A 17,111-nucleotide genomic window follows, 5' to 3' on the forward strand; every position below is an offset into this window, starting at 1 on the left:
CGGCATAATATAAATGTAAGCATGTTTTTAACGTAATCATAGGCTTAGGCTAGCTCCTACTACATAAATCTAAATAGAGAGCTTCTCTCTCCCATGCTGTCGATTCAGGTTTGTGTTGGTTGCCATCTGACTATAATAATATTAATATTAGGCCTAACACAGTCACAAATAAACCGACGCAGACCTCTCCTCGAGTCTTGCCGAGTCTCTGAGTGAGCTGTCTTTCTACTACTAGGCATATAGTATTATTATTATAGAGGCATATACTAGGCCTATGTATTTTTGGCTTTCCAGGTTCTATTTAAAAAATCCTGGATTCGTCCTGTAATTTATTATTTTAATATTCATTATACTCTAGGGCCTAGATTCAAATGGGAATTTTATCGATTAACAATGCTGCACATTTTAACAACATTGCCAATATGGTTATTCAAGGACCTGCTATTCAGTCTCAACATGTCACTGCCTTCTTGAAGCAGAACTATAAAACACCAAAAGGTAAGCTGATCTAGTTAGGGCCTAGTCAGTAATAGACCTAGGCCTAGCAGGGCTTTAGAAGTTGTAAGGAATTAAAGCATTATTAAAGAAGAAACAGCAGCAGCCATTTATAAATAAACAAAAACAAATCCTTAATAATAATAGTTCATTCTTATATAGCGCATATAAGCAAGCTCTAAATGCGCTGAACATTATTACCCCAGTCATATTTTTGGATCAAACACGTATGGAAACATGCTTCCATAATACTAATAAGTTTATATATAGGCCTATATAATAAATTGAAATGAAGCAGTTACAGCCTAATATCCAACCTGACCATGCTTTAGGTAAATGGAAAAGCTGTCTGCAGAAGCCAACAGTAATGTTTTTGATTTCCTTCCTTGTTAAAACATATTACGTACCATTGAATCAAAAAGAATGAAATATATATTAACAAATTAAATTCAATAACAATACATTTTTATTTGATCATTAATTGTAATTCAAATAAATTTACAGAAGAAGTTTACAACTCTGAGCTTTATCAGCGAAGAACATCGACAGAACTTGTGTCCAGTTATGACGACAACATTTGGTCAGGACACTATCAGAGACGAAAGGCACAGCGTAAAGATGGGTTATTTACGCCCCAACACAGACCTTATCAAACTATTGGACAGATTCAACTCAACTCAAAGGAACTGGTAGCAGATGTGTTTGAAGAAGGACTTTTAAATAGGGTATTATTGGAGATAGATAATCAGTCAACAAAATGTCTATGAAGTGAACCTGATTAGTACTTCAGTTTACTTCACTTTAAACAGAAACAGGGCCATAGCCAGCATGAGGCAGATGAAGCACTCGCCTCATCTGAAATGTTCAATTTTCATTACCCAAAGGTCGTCATATTTTATATTTATAATTATATTTAAAACATCTTCGCCTTGTCTGTTTTTAACCTCTTGTTACGACCTTGAGAAATTATTTTTTTTATATTAAAAACTAAATATTACTGTTTTTATTTATGTGTATGAATTAAAGGCTAGAATTCATGATCATCCACCTACAAAACCATGCATCAAATCACAAGGAGACATCGAAAAGCCTACAAAAGGCTGGAATAAGGTAACTAATAGGAAAATCGAAACCACCTGGTTTTATGCTGAAATGTATGAATATGATGTGGAAACAGGATGTGGAAACAGAATATGTAAATATTCATCTTCTGTTTGGTATACAGATGCCATAGACCTGTGGTATAATCAAGTCCAATTGGAGCTTTTTTGGCTTCGTTTCTCCCAATACTCAACTACTTTACTTTGTTCCAGGAGGGGACTCATACATTTGCTCTGCTATATCTTTATGAGGTTTTCTTCCATTTTTAAATCTGAGAATTTGAAAAAATAAAAACTTCATTCTTTAGTTTAATTGATGCCTTAAGTATCTCTAAATCTAAAAAAATTGCAAACAAAAGGTTGTTATTTAAAATACTTAAAAATATTGTAGGACGCGATGTTCAAGATGTTGATGACTTAGTATGTGTAAATATAGAATGAAAAATTGAAAACAAAAGGTTATTATTTAAAAGTTAAGTAGGACGATGTTCAAGATGTTTATGCCGTGGTATGTCTAAATCTAGAATTTAAAATTGAAAACAAAAAGGTTGTTATTTAAAAGAGTTAAAAACATTGTAGGACGATGTTCAAGATGATGATTTGTCTCAAGACAAAAGCAAACAAAAGGAGAAGGACTTGGCCAACCAGACAGCAGGGTTGACATACATTCAGCGTCAACTGGATGATCTGGAAATCACCAAAACTTGTACAAAAGCAGGACAGCAGTTTCAAACCACAATACAGGATATTGAAGTAAGTAAAATTACTTTAGGCCCATTTACACTAGGATGATATTATCGTTATCGTCCTAGTGAAAATGGGTCTTTATGGTATTTATACTATTTTAGAGATGGCAGATGAAGCTTATTGAATGAGGAACCTTTTTGGCATAGGCCGATATGTCGACTTCCTGAGAAGTCTTTTCCCACCTAATCTAGTACATTTTTATCTACTCTAGTACACTGTCTATATCAATGCATCAATGACTGGCCGTTATTTTTTTTCATCAGGCCATGTCCGCACATTAAACCTCCAGCAATGTTCTGTCATATGCCATTCATTCACGCTGGAATTGCCTGAATCAAGACACTGTACATCATACAGACAATATATATTTTGTCTTTTGTATAACTTCTGTTTGTAGTTCCTTCATAAATTTTCCATAAAGTAAAGAAAGTTTGCTTTATGTGTAACAATATTTTTAACTTCTGTAGCATCAGCGTGAACTTGCAGAATGTAATCAATCACAGACTCAGGTAATAAGCTTCTGTGCCCCAACTTCACCGTCCTTCATCCTACGATCTTCCACACGGTTATCAAAAGGCAGCAAACATACTAGCTTACGCGTCATGTCCACAGACTCGGTAAGAAGTGGTGCATCAACATCATCAACAGCAGCTGCAGCCAAACCAGTGGAAGATCACGAGGAAGAATTAGCAAGGTAAAACAAATCATAGAATTATTGGTTAACTTTGTTGGCTGACATGGCACTAAAACCATATGAAACATTGAAATGTGCGTTTCCTATAGCTGCTAGTGTAGTTTTATAATCTTTCCAGTACAATTCCAGTAAACTCGATATCCCATGTATTAATAAATGAACAACAAACACTCCCTCATATATATACCAATTTTCTGAATACAAACTTCTCCTACAAACAATTGCAAATTCTGTTCGAACAGACACTCTACAAAATATAGGCCTATAACATTCTAAATCAACGTATCACACTAAAAGTCACCTTTCTTGAAGGCTTGTCAGTCAAAGGAAGAAGAAGGCAGAGTTAGATCGCATTCGTTGTATCATCATGGTTCTCAATGCTCTTCACAACATGAAAACAAGAGATATACGATCTCGTGTTCCTCTTTCTCACGAGACAGTAAATTTTCTGTTCCGTGATGTTATTTTAGATATCCATGGTAGACCAGTTGTCAGGTAAGAACAAATTCTGTAAACCTTGTACAGTTTTCCTAATGGAGACACTGTAAGGACCTCAAAAAGGGTTCTACTGTTATTTAATTTTCAATTTGTTTTTATACAGTACTTTGCAGCTTCCTTTGAAAATATATTCTCAAGGCAGCTATGCTACTATAAATCTTAAATTTATCTTGAATAAAAGAATAATCTTTATTTACATTTACAGTCGGCCTACATTTCGTGGCCACCCGCAAATGGAGAAAATACAATCAACTGAAACGTTAATGTCACATGACTCTTGTGGCCAAGGTCACATGTCAAGAGTGCTGTTAAAAAATGGCAGTGGTATGGTTGGACGAGCACCCAGCAGGAGCGACAGACCAGGTTCCACGACATCTCCACAAAACTGGAAAAAGTGTGCAAACAAAGATTAATAATACTCCTATAATATAAAAAGCTCTTCAAGTTAAGATCAATTATATTTCTCCAAGATAAAACACAAAATATAGTTTCCTTTAAATGTGTCGGTGGTAGTGATTCAAAATAATTAGGTAGTTACACTTAAAGACAAGCGTAGACTAGCCATATAAATTCCGAATCATCACAATGTATAAGCTGTAAGAAATCTTTTTTTTTTCACTAAATCAAAGGTATAAGTCCAATAAACGTAGTGAGCGTATGATAGAATTATCACAATGTATAAGCTGTAAGAAATCTTTTTTTTCCCACTAAATCAAAGGTATAAGTCCAATAAACGTAGTGAGCGTATGATAAAATCATCACAATGTATAAGCTGTAAGAAATCTTCTTTTTTCACTAAATCAAAGGTATAAGTCCAATAAACGTAGTGAGCGTATGATAGAATCATCACAATGTATAAGCTGTAAGAAATCTTTTTTTTTTCACTAAATCAAAGGTATAAGTCCAATAAACGTAGTGAGCGTATGATAGAAACGTGGGATGATTTCTTGGCATTCCAAACACATGGAGGTCAGCATAGGTCAAGTATGGCTCCAAATACAGGTAGGTGTTCACATAACTATCCTGATATGTTAATTCAGTAAAGGTATGAAGAAGTACAGTAGGTGCTATAATGTGTAAATCACAACATCTTTTGATGGTGGATCCTGTTGTCAGTGGTAAAAGTGTAATGACATTTAAATGTGCCTTTAATGAATCAGTAGCGTAATGGCTATGGTCACTAAACCGACCCAGTGAACTGGAGCTTACTGGTGCCTCTGACTGAGCAGGTCCCAAAGGAAACAACCATAAGCCTCCAGCCTTGGAGGGCCACTTAGAGTCTATAACCCAGGGGTCTCTGCGTTATGCCACTGTAATGAATGTAAACTTTATTTACTTGTAGCTGCCCATCAGGTTGTAACCAGTCAATACAGACAACAAGTACACTCCACAACAGAAAAGAACCCGCATAAACCTACATTTTGGATGACCGTCTCACAATCAAACTCTGATCTCAAAGGTTAGTGTCTTAGAATAAAGTACGGTAACCATTTGTGGATCCACACTCAGGGCCTAAAATGAAGTTGCTGAACAACAACCTAATGTTATCTTTTCGGAATTGCATTTTTCGAAATTGTGGGGATCTACGGTAAACCAACCACAACTTAGTTCTTAATCTTAGTAAAAGGTAAATTTAATTTGCAAACTTATAATCATCATTCTACCAAAAAAAAAACAAGTGCTGCCATAATCCAAGCATCATCATGTGGGGAAAAGAAGTTGGAGGGGGAACGCAGTACAATTCAGACACCCTAATACATGTCATATGTATATGCAAAATTAAAAATTATAATGATAGTAAACCTCTTCAAACGTTGACTGTAGTTGAGTGCAGTAACCTTTTTAATTTTTAAAAAACACATTTTCTGACCATATGACAAATTAATTAGGTATTGTATATATTTATTAAATATCTTTTTTTTCAATTTTTAATGGTACTTGATAAATGAGAATTAAATTAATTTATATTTATTAAACACTGAAACTATGATTTTTGCCTCAATTGATTTAATGTTGTAAATATGGAAAAACAAGTACTTTCCATTTACAGCTATACTAAACTCACCCATAGTTTTGACTTCCTGTTGAGGTGACTCTCAGGAGAATTCAATAGACATTAAGTGGATCTTCTCGGTTATCTCAACATATCCTGTCCTGTCTGTCGTTCTACAAGATAATAATAATATTTATTCAATCATTTACACTATTGATAATTTGCATGCTGCATACAATTACAGTACCAATGCAATTGCAAACTTTTTAAACAAAATCTTCAAAACATCAACTTTTAAACTATAGCCTACCTTCTTGAAATTTACAATGTGAATTGATACTGTTTTTATTTACTCACTTGAAGTATACATTTTCTTCCAGCGAGCCATTCCAATAAAAGTGGTGTAGATACAAAATCCAAAGAACAGAAGAGGGATCCACATGATATACTGATATCATTCAATGAAAACTTCAAAAACCTTCAAAGAAAATTAGTGAAAGAGGTCAACACGGACCTGCAAAGACTAAGCAGGTGACAATTCTATTTTAACGTCAAATTATATTTATCTGTAACATGCAAAACTCTGTCCACACTATCCAACTTTATGTGACAAAAACATGTGATATGCCCATATATGTACCGATGATGTTATAGCACTACCATATTTGGGAACATCACACTTTTTTGTCGAACTAGTCTGAGAGTGTAGCCAGGGCTTTCCAGTAAGCTTATTAAAAATGATCTTGGTGCAAAATTCAATACGTGTGCATACTGTAGAGGAGCACGCTCTTCACAAAAAAAACAAAAATGTCTGCCCCACTGTGAGTCCGTGGATTTACAAAAATGATGACAAGTGTGGACGTCACTCACTGGACGCTGGAAGGCTTTATTATGATGTTTTTGTACTACATTATAAACGCACATGTACACGTTTTACATCGCTAGGCCAACAGCCTGTTTATTTCACATTAGTCTATAGGTGGCGCTATAGCCAAATACAACTCAACATTACATCTCCCTTTCTTTGGAGGAACTTGTAAAAAAGGTTTAAAATAAATGCTTATAGAAGTTTAAACACAAAACATGCATCTTCTTTTGTTCTTTTAAAATTATAACACCAACTCAACAATTAACGTCATACATCCGTTATATGGATTATAAACAAGTCATCTGATTTTTGTAGTTAACAATTTAAGTTTAATCATTGTTGCATAAATTACAAATCCAATTTTTCTGGGGGCTTGATTAGTCGCCCACTTCTAGTCTTATATTGTTGATTGTGGTTAAGTTGAGGACCTTCTACCTGTTCAGTACCAGTATCTGTAAAGCAATCAAAATCATTGTTATTTTGACCTGCCACCGGGGGCAAGGTCGATCCTTCCCGTATTGGATGCATCCTCGGAGGATACAACTCTGACCGTCTACTAAGGTGTTTTCGATTTCGCCTTGTAACTCCTGTTGAAGTTTGGATCTCATATGATCTTGGTGCAACTCTACGATGTACGGTACCACTTCGTTCCATTGGGTGTGTTATCCACACTTTCTCTCCCACAGGTAAGTTTGATAGTTCTTTTGCTCTATGCTTTTTATCAAATGACATTTTCATTTTCTCTTTTCTTGATTGGTCTGTTGCAATCATTTTGTCGAATTGAGGCCAGTCTGGTGTCAAGCTGTTGGTCACAATAGGAACTCTTGTTCGTATTTTCCTTCCCATTAACATCTCAGCTGGACTAAATCCTGATTGTAATGGTGTTGCCCTGTAATTTAACAATGCCATATATGGATCATCCGCTTTTTTCAGCAAGTTCTTGATTGTCTGAACCGCCCTCTCGGCTTCTCCATTACTTTGTGGGAAGTATGGACTGCTACATTCATGGTGAAATCCATAATTGTCTGCAAATCGAGCAAAAATATATGATGAAAATTGAGGGCCATTGTCTGATCTGACTTTTTCTGGCACTCCATGTCTGGCAAATATGCTCTTTAAATGTTCAATAACTGTTTCTGATGAGGTGGATGACTTAAGGTATGCAATTTCTATAAATCTAGAAAAATAGTCTACGACAAGCAAGTAATTACGTCCATTCCACTCAAAAAGATCCATAGCCAAATGCTGCCATGGGTATTCTGGAACTTTACTTGGCTGCAACGGTTCTGGTCGCTGTCGTTTTTCTTTTTCACATACTGTACACTTGTCTACTAGATTCTGGATTGTCTTACTAATCCCTGGCCACCAAACCGATATTTTAGCTAGAGCTCTGCATTTTACGATCCCTTGATGTCCTGCATGTATACGACTTAAGATGTCACCTCTTAGAGGATCCGGGATTACAAGTCTGGTGCCAAACATTAACAATCCATCTAATACTGTAAGATCATCTCGGATTTGATAGTATGGAAGAAGATTGGAGTCGATTCTTCCTTGCCTAGGCCATCCCTCCTTGGTAAATTTTATCACCTGTGTGCATTCGGGATCAGCCATTTGTGCCTCTTTAATCTTGTTTAATTTCTGTGTTGTTGCTGGTAACGTATCAACTACTTCATGCACAAATGCAGCTGTCGACTCAGCCAACTCAACTTCACTTTCATCTGGAAGTCCCACTGGAGCTCGAGAAAGCGCATCAGCTGTAGTCAAGTCTTTTCCAGCTGTGTATTTCATCTGATATGTATATCTCATTAATCTCATACGAAATCTTTGGATTCTCGGAGTAAGCTCATCAATAGCCTTTGTCTTCAAAAGTGCAAGTAATGGGCGATGATCTGTTTCTATAGTGAATGTTGGTAAGCCAACTAAGAAATCTGCAAATTTTTCACATGCCCAAGTAGCAGCCAAAGCTTCTTTTTCAACTTGTGCATATCGCTGCTCTGTTGTGGTCATCGATCTCGAAGCATAAAAGACTGGTCGCCAGCACATCTCTGTTTCTTGCAGCAACACTGCCCCAAGTCCATATGATGATGCATCAGCAGAAACTTTAGTAGGTAGATGTGGACTATAGTGAGCTAGTACTGGTGGTGAGCACAGCTTCTTTTTCAGTTTAGTAAAAGCTTGCTCCTGCATCACGTCCCACATCCACTTTGTCTCTTTCTTAAGAAGATCACGCATCGGCTTTGTTTCATCTGCTAGATCTGGGGAGAATTTTCTAACAAAATTAACCAATCCCATTAATCTACGCAGTTCTGGGACGTTGGTTGGTCTTGGGAATTTTTGTATAGCTTCCACCTTGTTAGGATCCATCTGTACTCCCTGTGCTGACAGAACATGACCTAAAAACTTAATACTTGTGAGTTTGAATTCACATTTTTCATTCAGAGTGATTCCAGCCGATTCCATTTTTAGTAGAACCTTGTGTACTCTGTCATCATGTTCCTGTTCATTTTGACCTGATATCAAAACATCGTCGATGTCACAAATCACACCCGGAATCCCTGATAGCATCTGTGCCATGATTCGGTGAAAAATTTCTGGACCTGACGAAATTCCAAAAGGTAATCTTTTAAAACAAAACCGCCCGAATGGCGTAATAAATGTAGTCAACTCTTGTGACTCTGCGTCTAATGGGACCTGGTAAAACCCACTATTACAATCGAGCTTGGTAAAAAACTTCGCACCCTTCAACTGGGCTAACAATTGATCAGTTGACGGCAGAGGGTAATTTTCCCTTTTCACACTCTCGTTTAGTTTGGTTAGGTCAACACAAAGTCTGACTGTGTCATTTCTTGGCTTTGGAACTACCACAATTGGTGCACAAACAGCAAATGGCTTTGCGTCTTGGCTCAGCCTGATTTTATAAGTATCCTTCAGTTTACCCAATCCTTCGAACAATTTAGGATGAATCTGTCTGTAGTACTTGTCTGATATTACCTTGACAGTATTAACCTTAAAAATTAACTTCATGGCTTCAATAGCCGGTCTCCCTAGCAAAGATTGTTCCAGTTTTTCTACAACGTATACCTCCTGTATACTCTCAGTATTTTGTTGTTTGAGTTTCAACTTAGCTGTGAACTTTCCAAGTACTGGGATTAAGTTTCTACCTGGACCATATAACTTTCGATCAGCTTTGCAAAGGGGATATTTCCCTTTCGGTATGTTTGCAGTGTCTATGACCGTTACATCAGCTCCCGTGTCTATTTTAAAATTCATCAGCTGGTCTTCCATTTCTATTTCAACGCACCATGGATCAGTCACACTCTTCTCTTGTGTCACAGCCCCAAGGAATTGATCAGCAAGAGGTTGATTAACAGAAGGTTGCTCTTCCTCCTGTAATAGACGCAGTGAGCTTTTCTTCTGTCTACCATATTTTTTTGGTGTTTCACTTTTACTACCGGTACTTGGATGTGAACTTCTACACATTACAGCAAAATGTCCCACTTTTGTGCATTTTCGACAACTTGCCGACTTGGCTGGACAAATCTCACTTTTACTGTGCTGTCTATCACACCTGTAACACCGTTTCTTTGGATCACTACTCTTCTTTTGTTGCTGCACCACCGACACTGATGCCTGGCTGGTCATCGCTCTTGCTTGAGAATGTGATGCCTCATGTGCTCTGCATGTATCGATACAGGTTTGTAATGTGAGGTTTTTTTGTGCTAATAATTTCTGTCGGATTTTCTCATCCTTGACACCACTAACTATTCTATCACGTAACATTCTATCATTATTTACAAAGTTACATGTTTTGGCAAGCTTACGTAGTGCAGTTACATAGGCATCTATACCTTCAGCAGTCTGCTGAGCCCGTTGGTTGAATTTGAACGTTTCATAGATTTCATTAGACTCACCTATGCAGTAATCTTTGAATTTTCTGAGTATGACATCAATGTCATGTCTGTCTTCATCATCTGCAAAGTGAAGTCCGTCATACGTTTCAAACCCATCCTCGCCTATACACGCTAATAATACAGCCCCTCTGTATGCATTTGACTCATCTTTAAGTCTTGAAGCAACTTCGTAATTGTCCCACTGCCTTTTAAATTTTCTCCAAGCTGCTTCGGAGCTCTCCGTATGCAACTCTAATTTATTTGGCACAGGTACGTTTGCCTTATACGCCGTTCCTGCCCTTCTAGGCTGCTCCGATGACGAGGCCTGTTGCTGTTGTTGTTGTCCACCGCGTTGAGCCATGCTCGAACCGTCGGAGGACTTGACTGTATTCAATTGATACCAGAATATACAAATAAACAACTTATCTCGTCACTTCGCCTTGCGAAGCTTCAGGAATATCTTGTTCGTCTTCTATGAAGATCTTTAACACTTCTGACACCATGTGGACGTCACTCACTGGACGCTGGAAGGCTTTATTATGATGTTTTTGTACTACATTATAAACGCACATGTACACGTTTTACATCGCTAGGCCAACAGCCTGTTTATTTCACATTAGTCTATAGGTGGCGCTATAGCCAAATACAACTCAACATTACAACAAGTATACTTTTATTTTGTGATGCATAATTCTGTTATGAAATATATCAATATTAGGCAAGTTAATAGCAACGATTCTCATTGTTACTTTAATTCTGAATTTCTTTTGCTATGATTGGATTTAAGTCAGTGGTAGCGATAAGTATTCTATTTCATGTTGAAATGAGGGTTTTTTTTTTTAAATGCATAAGTAATTAGAGTAGTCATTTACCTTTAATTCAACCTGGCATTATACAGTAACAATACAGTAAAATCAAATTGATATTCATTGACTCCGAGTATATCAAATCTCTAAAGGGATTGTTTTTATTATTGCATACCAATGAACCAGATAGTTAATTAACTTAAGTATGTTACCCAATTTATGTTATTTACGCTACAAATAATAATAATAATATAATACTTATTCATGATTAATATTTTAAGCTCGAATGCAAATACTGTATAGACAGAAACATAGAGTGTTATTAGGAATTTGGTTTTTAACAATATAAAAAAATTAGTAATATTAGTATACAATAATGCTTGGTTTTCAAAATGTTTGTGCACCAAAGGCTTTCAAAAACTCAGGTAGAAAATAAAAACATTGATAAGAATATCTAACCCTTTATAAACGTAGATTGCAAGTTTTATAAAAAAATTCTTTATAATTAAATATTCATTAAATATATCCATTTAAATTTATCTTGCCTGAATAAAAAGAAAATCCATCTTCACTACAGCAACCAGGTTTCCTCCACTACTTTGATTTATTTTTGACAGTGATCGATGCAAAAGGTTTCGGCAGAAGTTCCATAATCTGACATTGACGGCGCTATTTGAAAAGAGTCTGCAGCATATGAGAGATGCTGTTATTAGAAAGGCAACACCAGATGATGTCAAATTTGAAATTAAACTCTCAAAATGGTAAATCATTTACAATTTGTTGTGATTTTTGATTGAGAATTCTGTCATTGCAATTTATGTTCTACTAATGTAGAGCAAGCCACAAGAGTATAATTGTTCCCACTTTGAGTTGACGTGGCTTGATTGTCAAAAGAATTCGAAATAACATTTTGTAGTTTTACCTAAAAAAGAAGTATTCATGAAAAATATTTGTGCCCATTGAAATCTTATAAACTAATGAATTAAAGTTGCATGGGTTGCGTCGTAAGAATTGAAGATGCACTTAATAAAAATAATGTAGGCTTACCTGAATAGGATCTATGTTTGTAAACTTCTTTTGAACAAAACCATATTGCGCATGGTACCACATTCCTAACTACATAAAAGGCATTCCAATATAGTACTGTACCAGAATTTCCAGAATACTAAAGTAGCGAGCAGGCCAAAGAAATCCAATTTTGGCCATTTTTTGCTGCACAAGACTTCAAATATGGATATTTTCACTTCACTGACAGATTTCTCAGTCTCATTCCTGTTAAAATGTATTGATAACATACATATTTATATGTTGATATTCCTTTATGTTAATATCTATATCCTTTTTTCTGTTGTGAAATTTTGAATTGAGTTGAAATCAATACTTAATTTGTACAGTGCTTAAAAGAATGTTAATAAAACAATGAAATTAGATTGCATGCTCTAGGCTTCTCCAGGTATGCAACTCGCAACATCCAAATATTGATTTTGCAAATAATTAATCTCATCTTTCATAATTTTGATCCGGTTAATAAACAAACATCTTTGATGCTCTGGCCATTTGAGAGAGCTGTTTGAATCACATATTTAGAAATAGCCCCCCCAAAAAAGCTATATTGACCTAATACAACATTAATTTATTATAACAATATAAAGGCCCTACTTGTAGTATAAATATGTTATTCTGTGGAAGATCCAGAGGATGTATTCCCCAATTACACTTTTTTAGGCTAAGAAATATTATCTATACTTAAAATACAGGTTTATATATCGCATTATGCAAAAGCCTAAATACGCTAGTAAATAGTAAAAATATAATGCCAGAAAATTATACAAAAAAGTATGAGTTAAAAAGGGCGAGTTTTAAAAGCTGCGTTAAAATATGCAATTAAATTTGCCCAACAGATAGGGATGTAAACAATTCCCAAAGGGAGGCAGAGGTTTACACATACAAAATTAACAAATAGCAATAGTTTTCAGGCCTGTAGCCAGAATGCATCAGAGGCCCCTGGAAGCTTTGGCTCTCAGAGCAATTTCGGTTGTTTTAATCAGCTTACATACAGAGACATTTTTATACCTACTAAAATCTGAGTTATGCAGAGAAATGATATAGTACACTACAGTATTCTATAATTGATAATTAATTGCACGATTTTGGAAGTGGGGCCTTTGTTTTTTAAGGTGGGGGGTGGGGGGGGGATTCGCTGGTAAAAGGGGGGGGGGGGTTCGTGCAAAAGGGGGGGGGGGGAAACCCCAAAAACCCCCCTGGCTACGGGCATGGTTTTTATAAGTGAATCATAAATGCAATATCTTTTCCAGGTATACTGACCTACAGTACGAGATTGAGTCAAGTGTTGGAAAAGATGACCCAGATGTTCAGTATATTCTACATAGATTATCTAGATTCTCACTGGAGGATAGTAGATCAATTTCAAACGCTAAGGTAGTTAGAAGTTAATCTTCATAGGCTCACTGAGGGAGAAAAGGTCAGGTCTTCTAAACAGACAGGCCAGGGTGAGGCTGTTAATGCCGGGGTAGGTTAAGATTAAAAATAAAGTTATACTATAGTATGTTTGTGCACCAATGGCTTACAAACCATTTGCACCATACCATGAAAGTAAAGCACAAATGGTCTAGTAGGACGATGCAGAAGATTCCAGGTTCAAATCTCGGTTGAGGTGGCTTTTTCTTAATAGAGGAAAGATACCTATTTTCCAATGCTGCTCATGGTTACATTTTTAATGCTTTCCCCTAGACAATTGTATTTCAAAAGGCTCTTGGAAATGTATTTCTTTCAGGAGAAGTTGTGTTTATTGGTCATGTCCATTCCGGCTGTTGATCTCCTAACGATTGCTATGCAACAAGCCATCCGTTTCATCCTCGAGAAAATCCTGGATGCCTTGCCAACAGCATTTCCATCTTGGCTAAATCATCGCAAACTGCCATTAATTGTTAATTAATATTAAATTAATATTTAAATTAATTATTAACCATATTTTATTATGTACAATAATTATACTATTAAATGATATTATGCGATTTAATTATCTTAATATTTTTATTAACGAATATGCAATAAAATGATGCAATACAGAACAACCAGTAAGAAATATTGTTTTCATTAATTTATTTATTAATAGTCATCAATAAATATTTATAATAACATTGTAACTCTTAACAATTTAACACACCATTCAACCTCTTATTTTATTAAATAATTTTCACTGAACATTCAGGTAACACACCGATTTGTATATATTCACACTCTAATGTAATTCTATTATTATAAGAGGCAAATCTAGCTGGGTATAAAATCATGATAACTGTTTGGGAGCATTAAATTCCTTATGCTAAATACTATACAAAGTATCTTCTCAATGTTTATGTTGCTATTAATTCCTGCCGTATTTATAATTTCAAACACAAGTTAAATTTATGAGAATACTAAAAAAGAATTGTTTACATTCTATACCCAACAACTGTACACAACCAATTTTGAGTGATGTCGTCGCAGTTCACCATTTCCGTATACAAAATAAAATGTTACAACATAGAAGATATTTTGCCTATATAGACAAGGTTTGTTTTCTGTTATGCTTTACCTATTTTGAATTTAGAAATCCAATGACCAATATGGGGATGTGCTGGAACAGTTTTTTTGTTAAAATAAAAAAAATAAATAATACACAAACATGTGTATAATTTATTCTTATTAAAAGTGCATTTTCAACTATTGCAATTTAAAAGAAAATGTAATATTTGTATTCATATTTGGCTAAATTATTTGCGACAGTAGACAGCAAACAAACCAAGTTTTTGTTCCAGGCAATATGACGAATTGTCTTCAAACTATGTTTTAATTTACCATCAATATTTGGTAACTGTAAGCACGTTTGTCTCCCATTTATATAGATATACCCCAGTATCAAAGAAAAGTTTCACATGTACTGTATCACCTAGTATCAGACCTTTTGTAATATTTACAGTATTACAGGCACCATGAAATACTGTAATACAGATTTTTCCTTTGATACTGAACTATTTTCATATGTAGAGAATTTTGTAGTTTTGTTCTAAATTAACACATCATATCAAAACCTATGAATACAAAGATCATTGAAACAGAAATACATTGTGTAACCTTTGTAAAGTATTCAAATTTACTGTAGCATTAGTATTAAAGTGGTCTGCATTAATACAAAAAAGTGTACTGTACTAACAGTCAGGCTAAACAGGACATGGAAGATCATCTAATAATAATAATAAGGCATCATTCTTTCTATTAACAAAATTAACTGAATGATAAACTATAAACACTACAACAATTACTGTAAGTAGGGCGTTATAGCAATATGTATTGGGTAGCCCACATGCAAAAAGTACAAAATGCACTACACTTCCATGAGATCAATTCCCTACTTTTTTATTTACAAGTCCACAAGCATTTTGCTAGTCAAAACGGACATTAAAACATTATCAACTGTAGCCTAGAGTGGTAAGGAACTATAGCTCACAAGCCAACTAGCTTCACAAAACTACATTCTAAAAATGAATATACCGTGTAAATATTAGATCCTTGAGACAAATACTATTACTGTAGGGCCTACTGCTCAACAGTACATGAACACTTTCTTGTGAACACTTTTGCAATTATTAGGTGGGACCTGAACCCAAAACTTCTAGATCATCCGCAAAGTGGTCGCAATGTACTGAGCATTCAGTACAATTAGGTCAGAAAAACCCATGACTGTCACTTTACAGTACTTAGCTCCCTGATGCAAAGTTACTCAGTAGAAGTTATTATCATTGCGTTGATTGGTACTATGCATTTTACAGGTTGAGTATATCTAACACTGTTTTTCTCAATCTTAGATTTTTATTTGAAACTATTAATTGTAATTTTCTTGAAATGTGGCACTCTCAACAAGAAATTTGCAATAAACTAACTTTATAAAAGGATAAAATATATTTTAAACTATTTAACAAATTAATGTTTAAAAAACTTTCTCAATTGAGAATGCAAAACGTAACAAAATAATCTACTGTACATTAAAATTAAAAATGCATTGAATAAAATTATGATGGGGGTTTTTCAATGGCAACTAAAATATATATTATTCTGTTACTTATGAAATTATTTTAATAACTAATATTACAGTATTTACAAAGAATCCCAAACAATTTGGAAAATTTAAAATAAACTACATAAAATCTAAAATAAAATATTTTCTAGTCTTTAAAATATAATATTGCTTTGATGAGAATAACTGAAGACAACCAAGATATTTGACATAAAATTGTTTTAGAACTACTGCAATTATATCCGATCTGTAATTGTAAATATGCCCTAGCACCCAATATTTCAGAAACATCGATCCTTCACTGATGTTTTGAGATCCAAATTCATAGTTATTTCAAATAAATCATCTAAATCAAGGAATTAATACTGTAAAGTACTTTCTATTAAATTTTTATATTTTGAGGACATTGATGGTACATTGTGTTTTCCAGATATTAAAGGCCAGGTGCGGGCAAAAAATTTCTATTGATCATACATTCCAATAATTATCGATCTATAGTTTCCCTTATGTTTCATAATTATTGGGATTTTATTTGTGTTACACGAGCTTGTTAAAAATAAGCACTTTCTTATCAGTGGGGGGATAGTTCAAATTACACAGTAAAATCTCTATTCTTTTGTACACAAATTTTGTAAATAGAGAGGCATTTTAAAAAGCTATGAAAAATAAACGGTGTGGTAAAAAATTTTATCAGATGACTAAATAAAGGTAATATAACTTGAATATTACATTTCTGGTATTTTTATTCAACTTCAGATTTTTATTTTCATGCTATAGCAAAAATTATCCACCGTATATCCACCATCTTTTTTCACCTTCTAGGGAGTCACCAGACATGTTATTACATTAGGTTAACTACCTAACTACTGAAAAAAAGTCTTCCTGGTTTTTATGCCAAATTTTGTATTTGACCATATTAAGGGAAATTCATGTTTTTTCA

At 34.7% G+C, this 17,111-nt stretch overlaps 1 protein-coding gene across 1 annotated transcript; it reads left to right on the top strand.

Moving 5' to 3' along the window:
- Positions 1-14,125, top strand: LOC144840464 (uncharacterized). Its single transcript, XM_078696282.1, has 14 exons — positions 1-15; positions 366-498; positions 1,000-1,220; positions 1,522-1,605; positions 2,175-2,348; positions 2,810-3,036; positions 3,349-3,531; positions 3,740-3,928; positions 4,430-4,536; positions 4,877-4,993; positions 5,908-6,058; positions 11,712-11,855; positions 13,410-13,533; positions 13,889-14,125. The coding sequence occupies exons 2-14, from the start codon at positions 372-374 to the stop codon at positions 14,048-14,050; spliced, it is 2,010 nt and encodes a 669-aa protein (XP_078552408.1). The 5' UTR covers positions 1-15; positions 366-371; the 3' UTR covers positions 14,051-14,125.
- Positions 14,126-17,111: the final 2,986 nt, after the last annotated feature.

Source organism: Antedon bifida, chromosome 4 (assembly GCF_963402885.1).
Source record: "Antedon bifida chromosome 4, ecAntBifi1.1, whole genome shotgun sequence".
NCBI lineage: Eukaryota > Metazoa > Echinodermata > Crinoidea > Comatulida > Antedonidae > Antedon > Antedon bifida.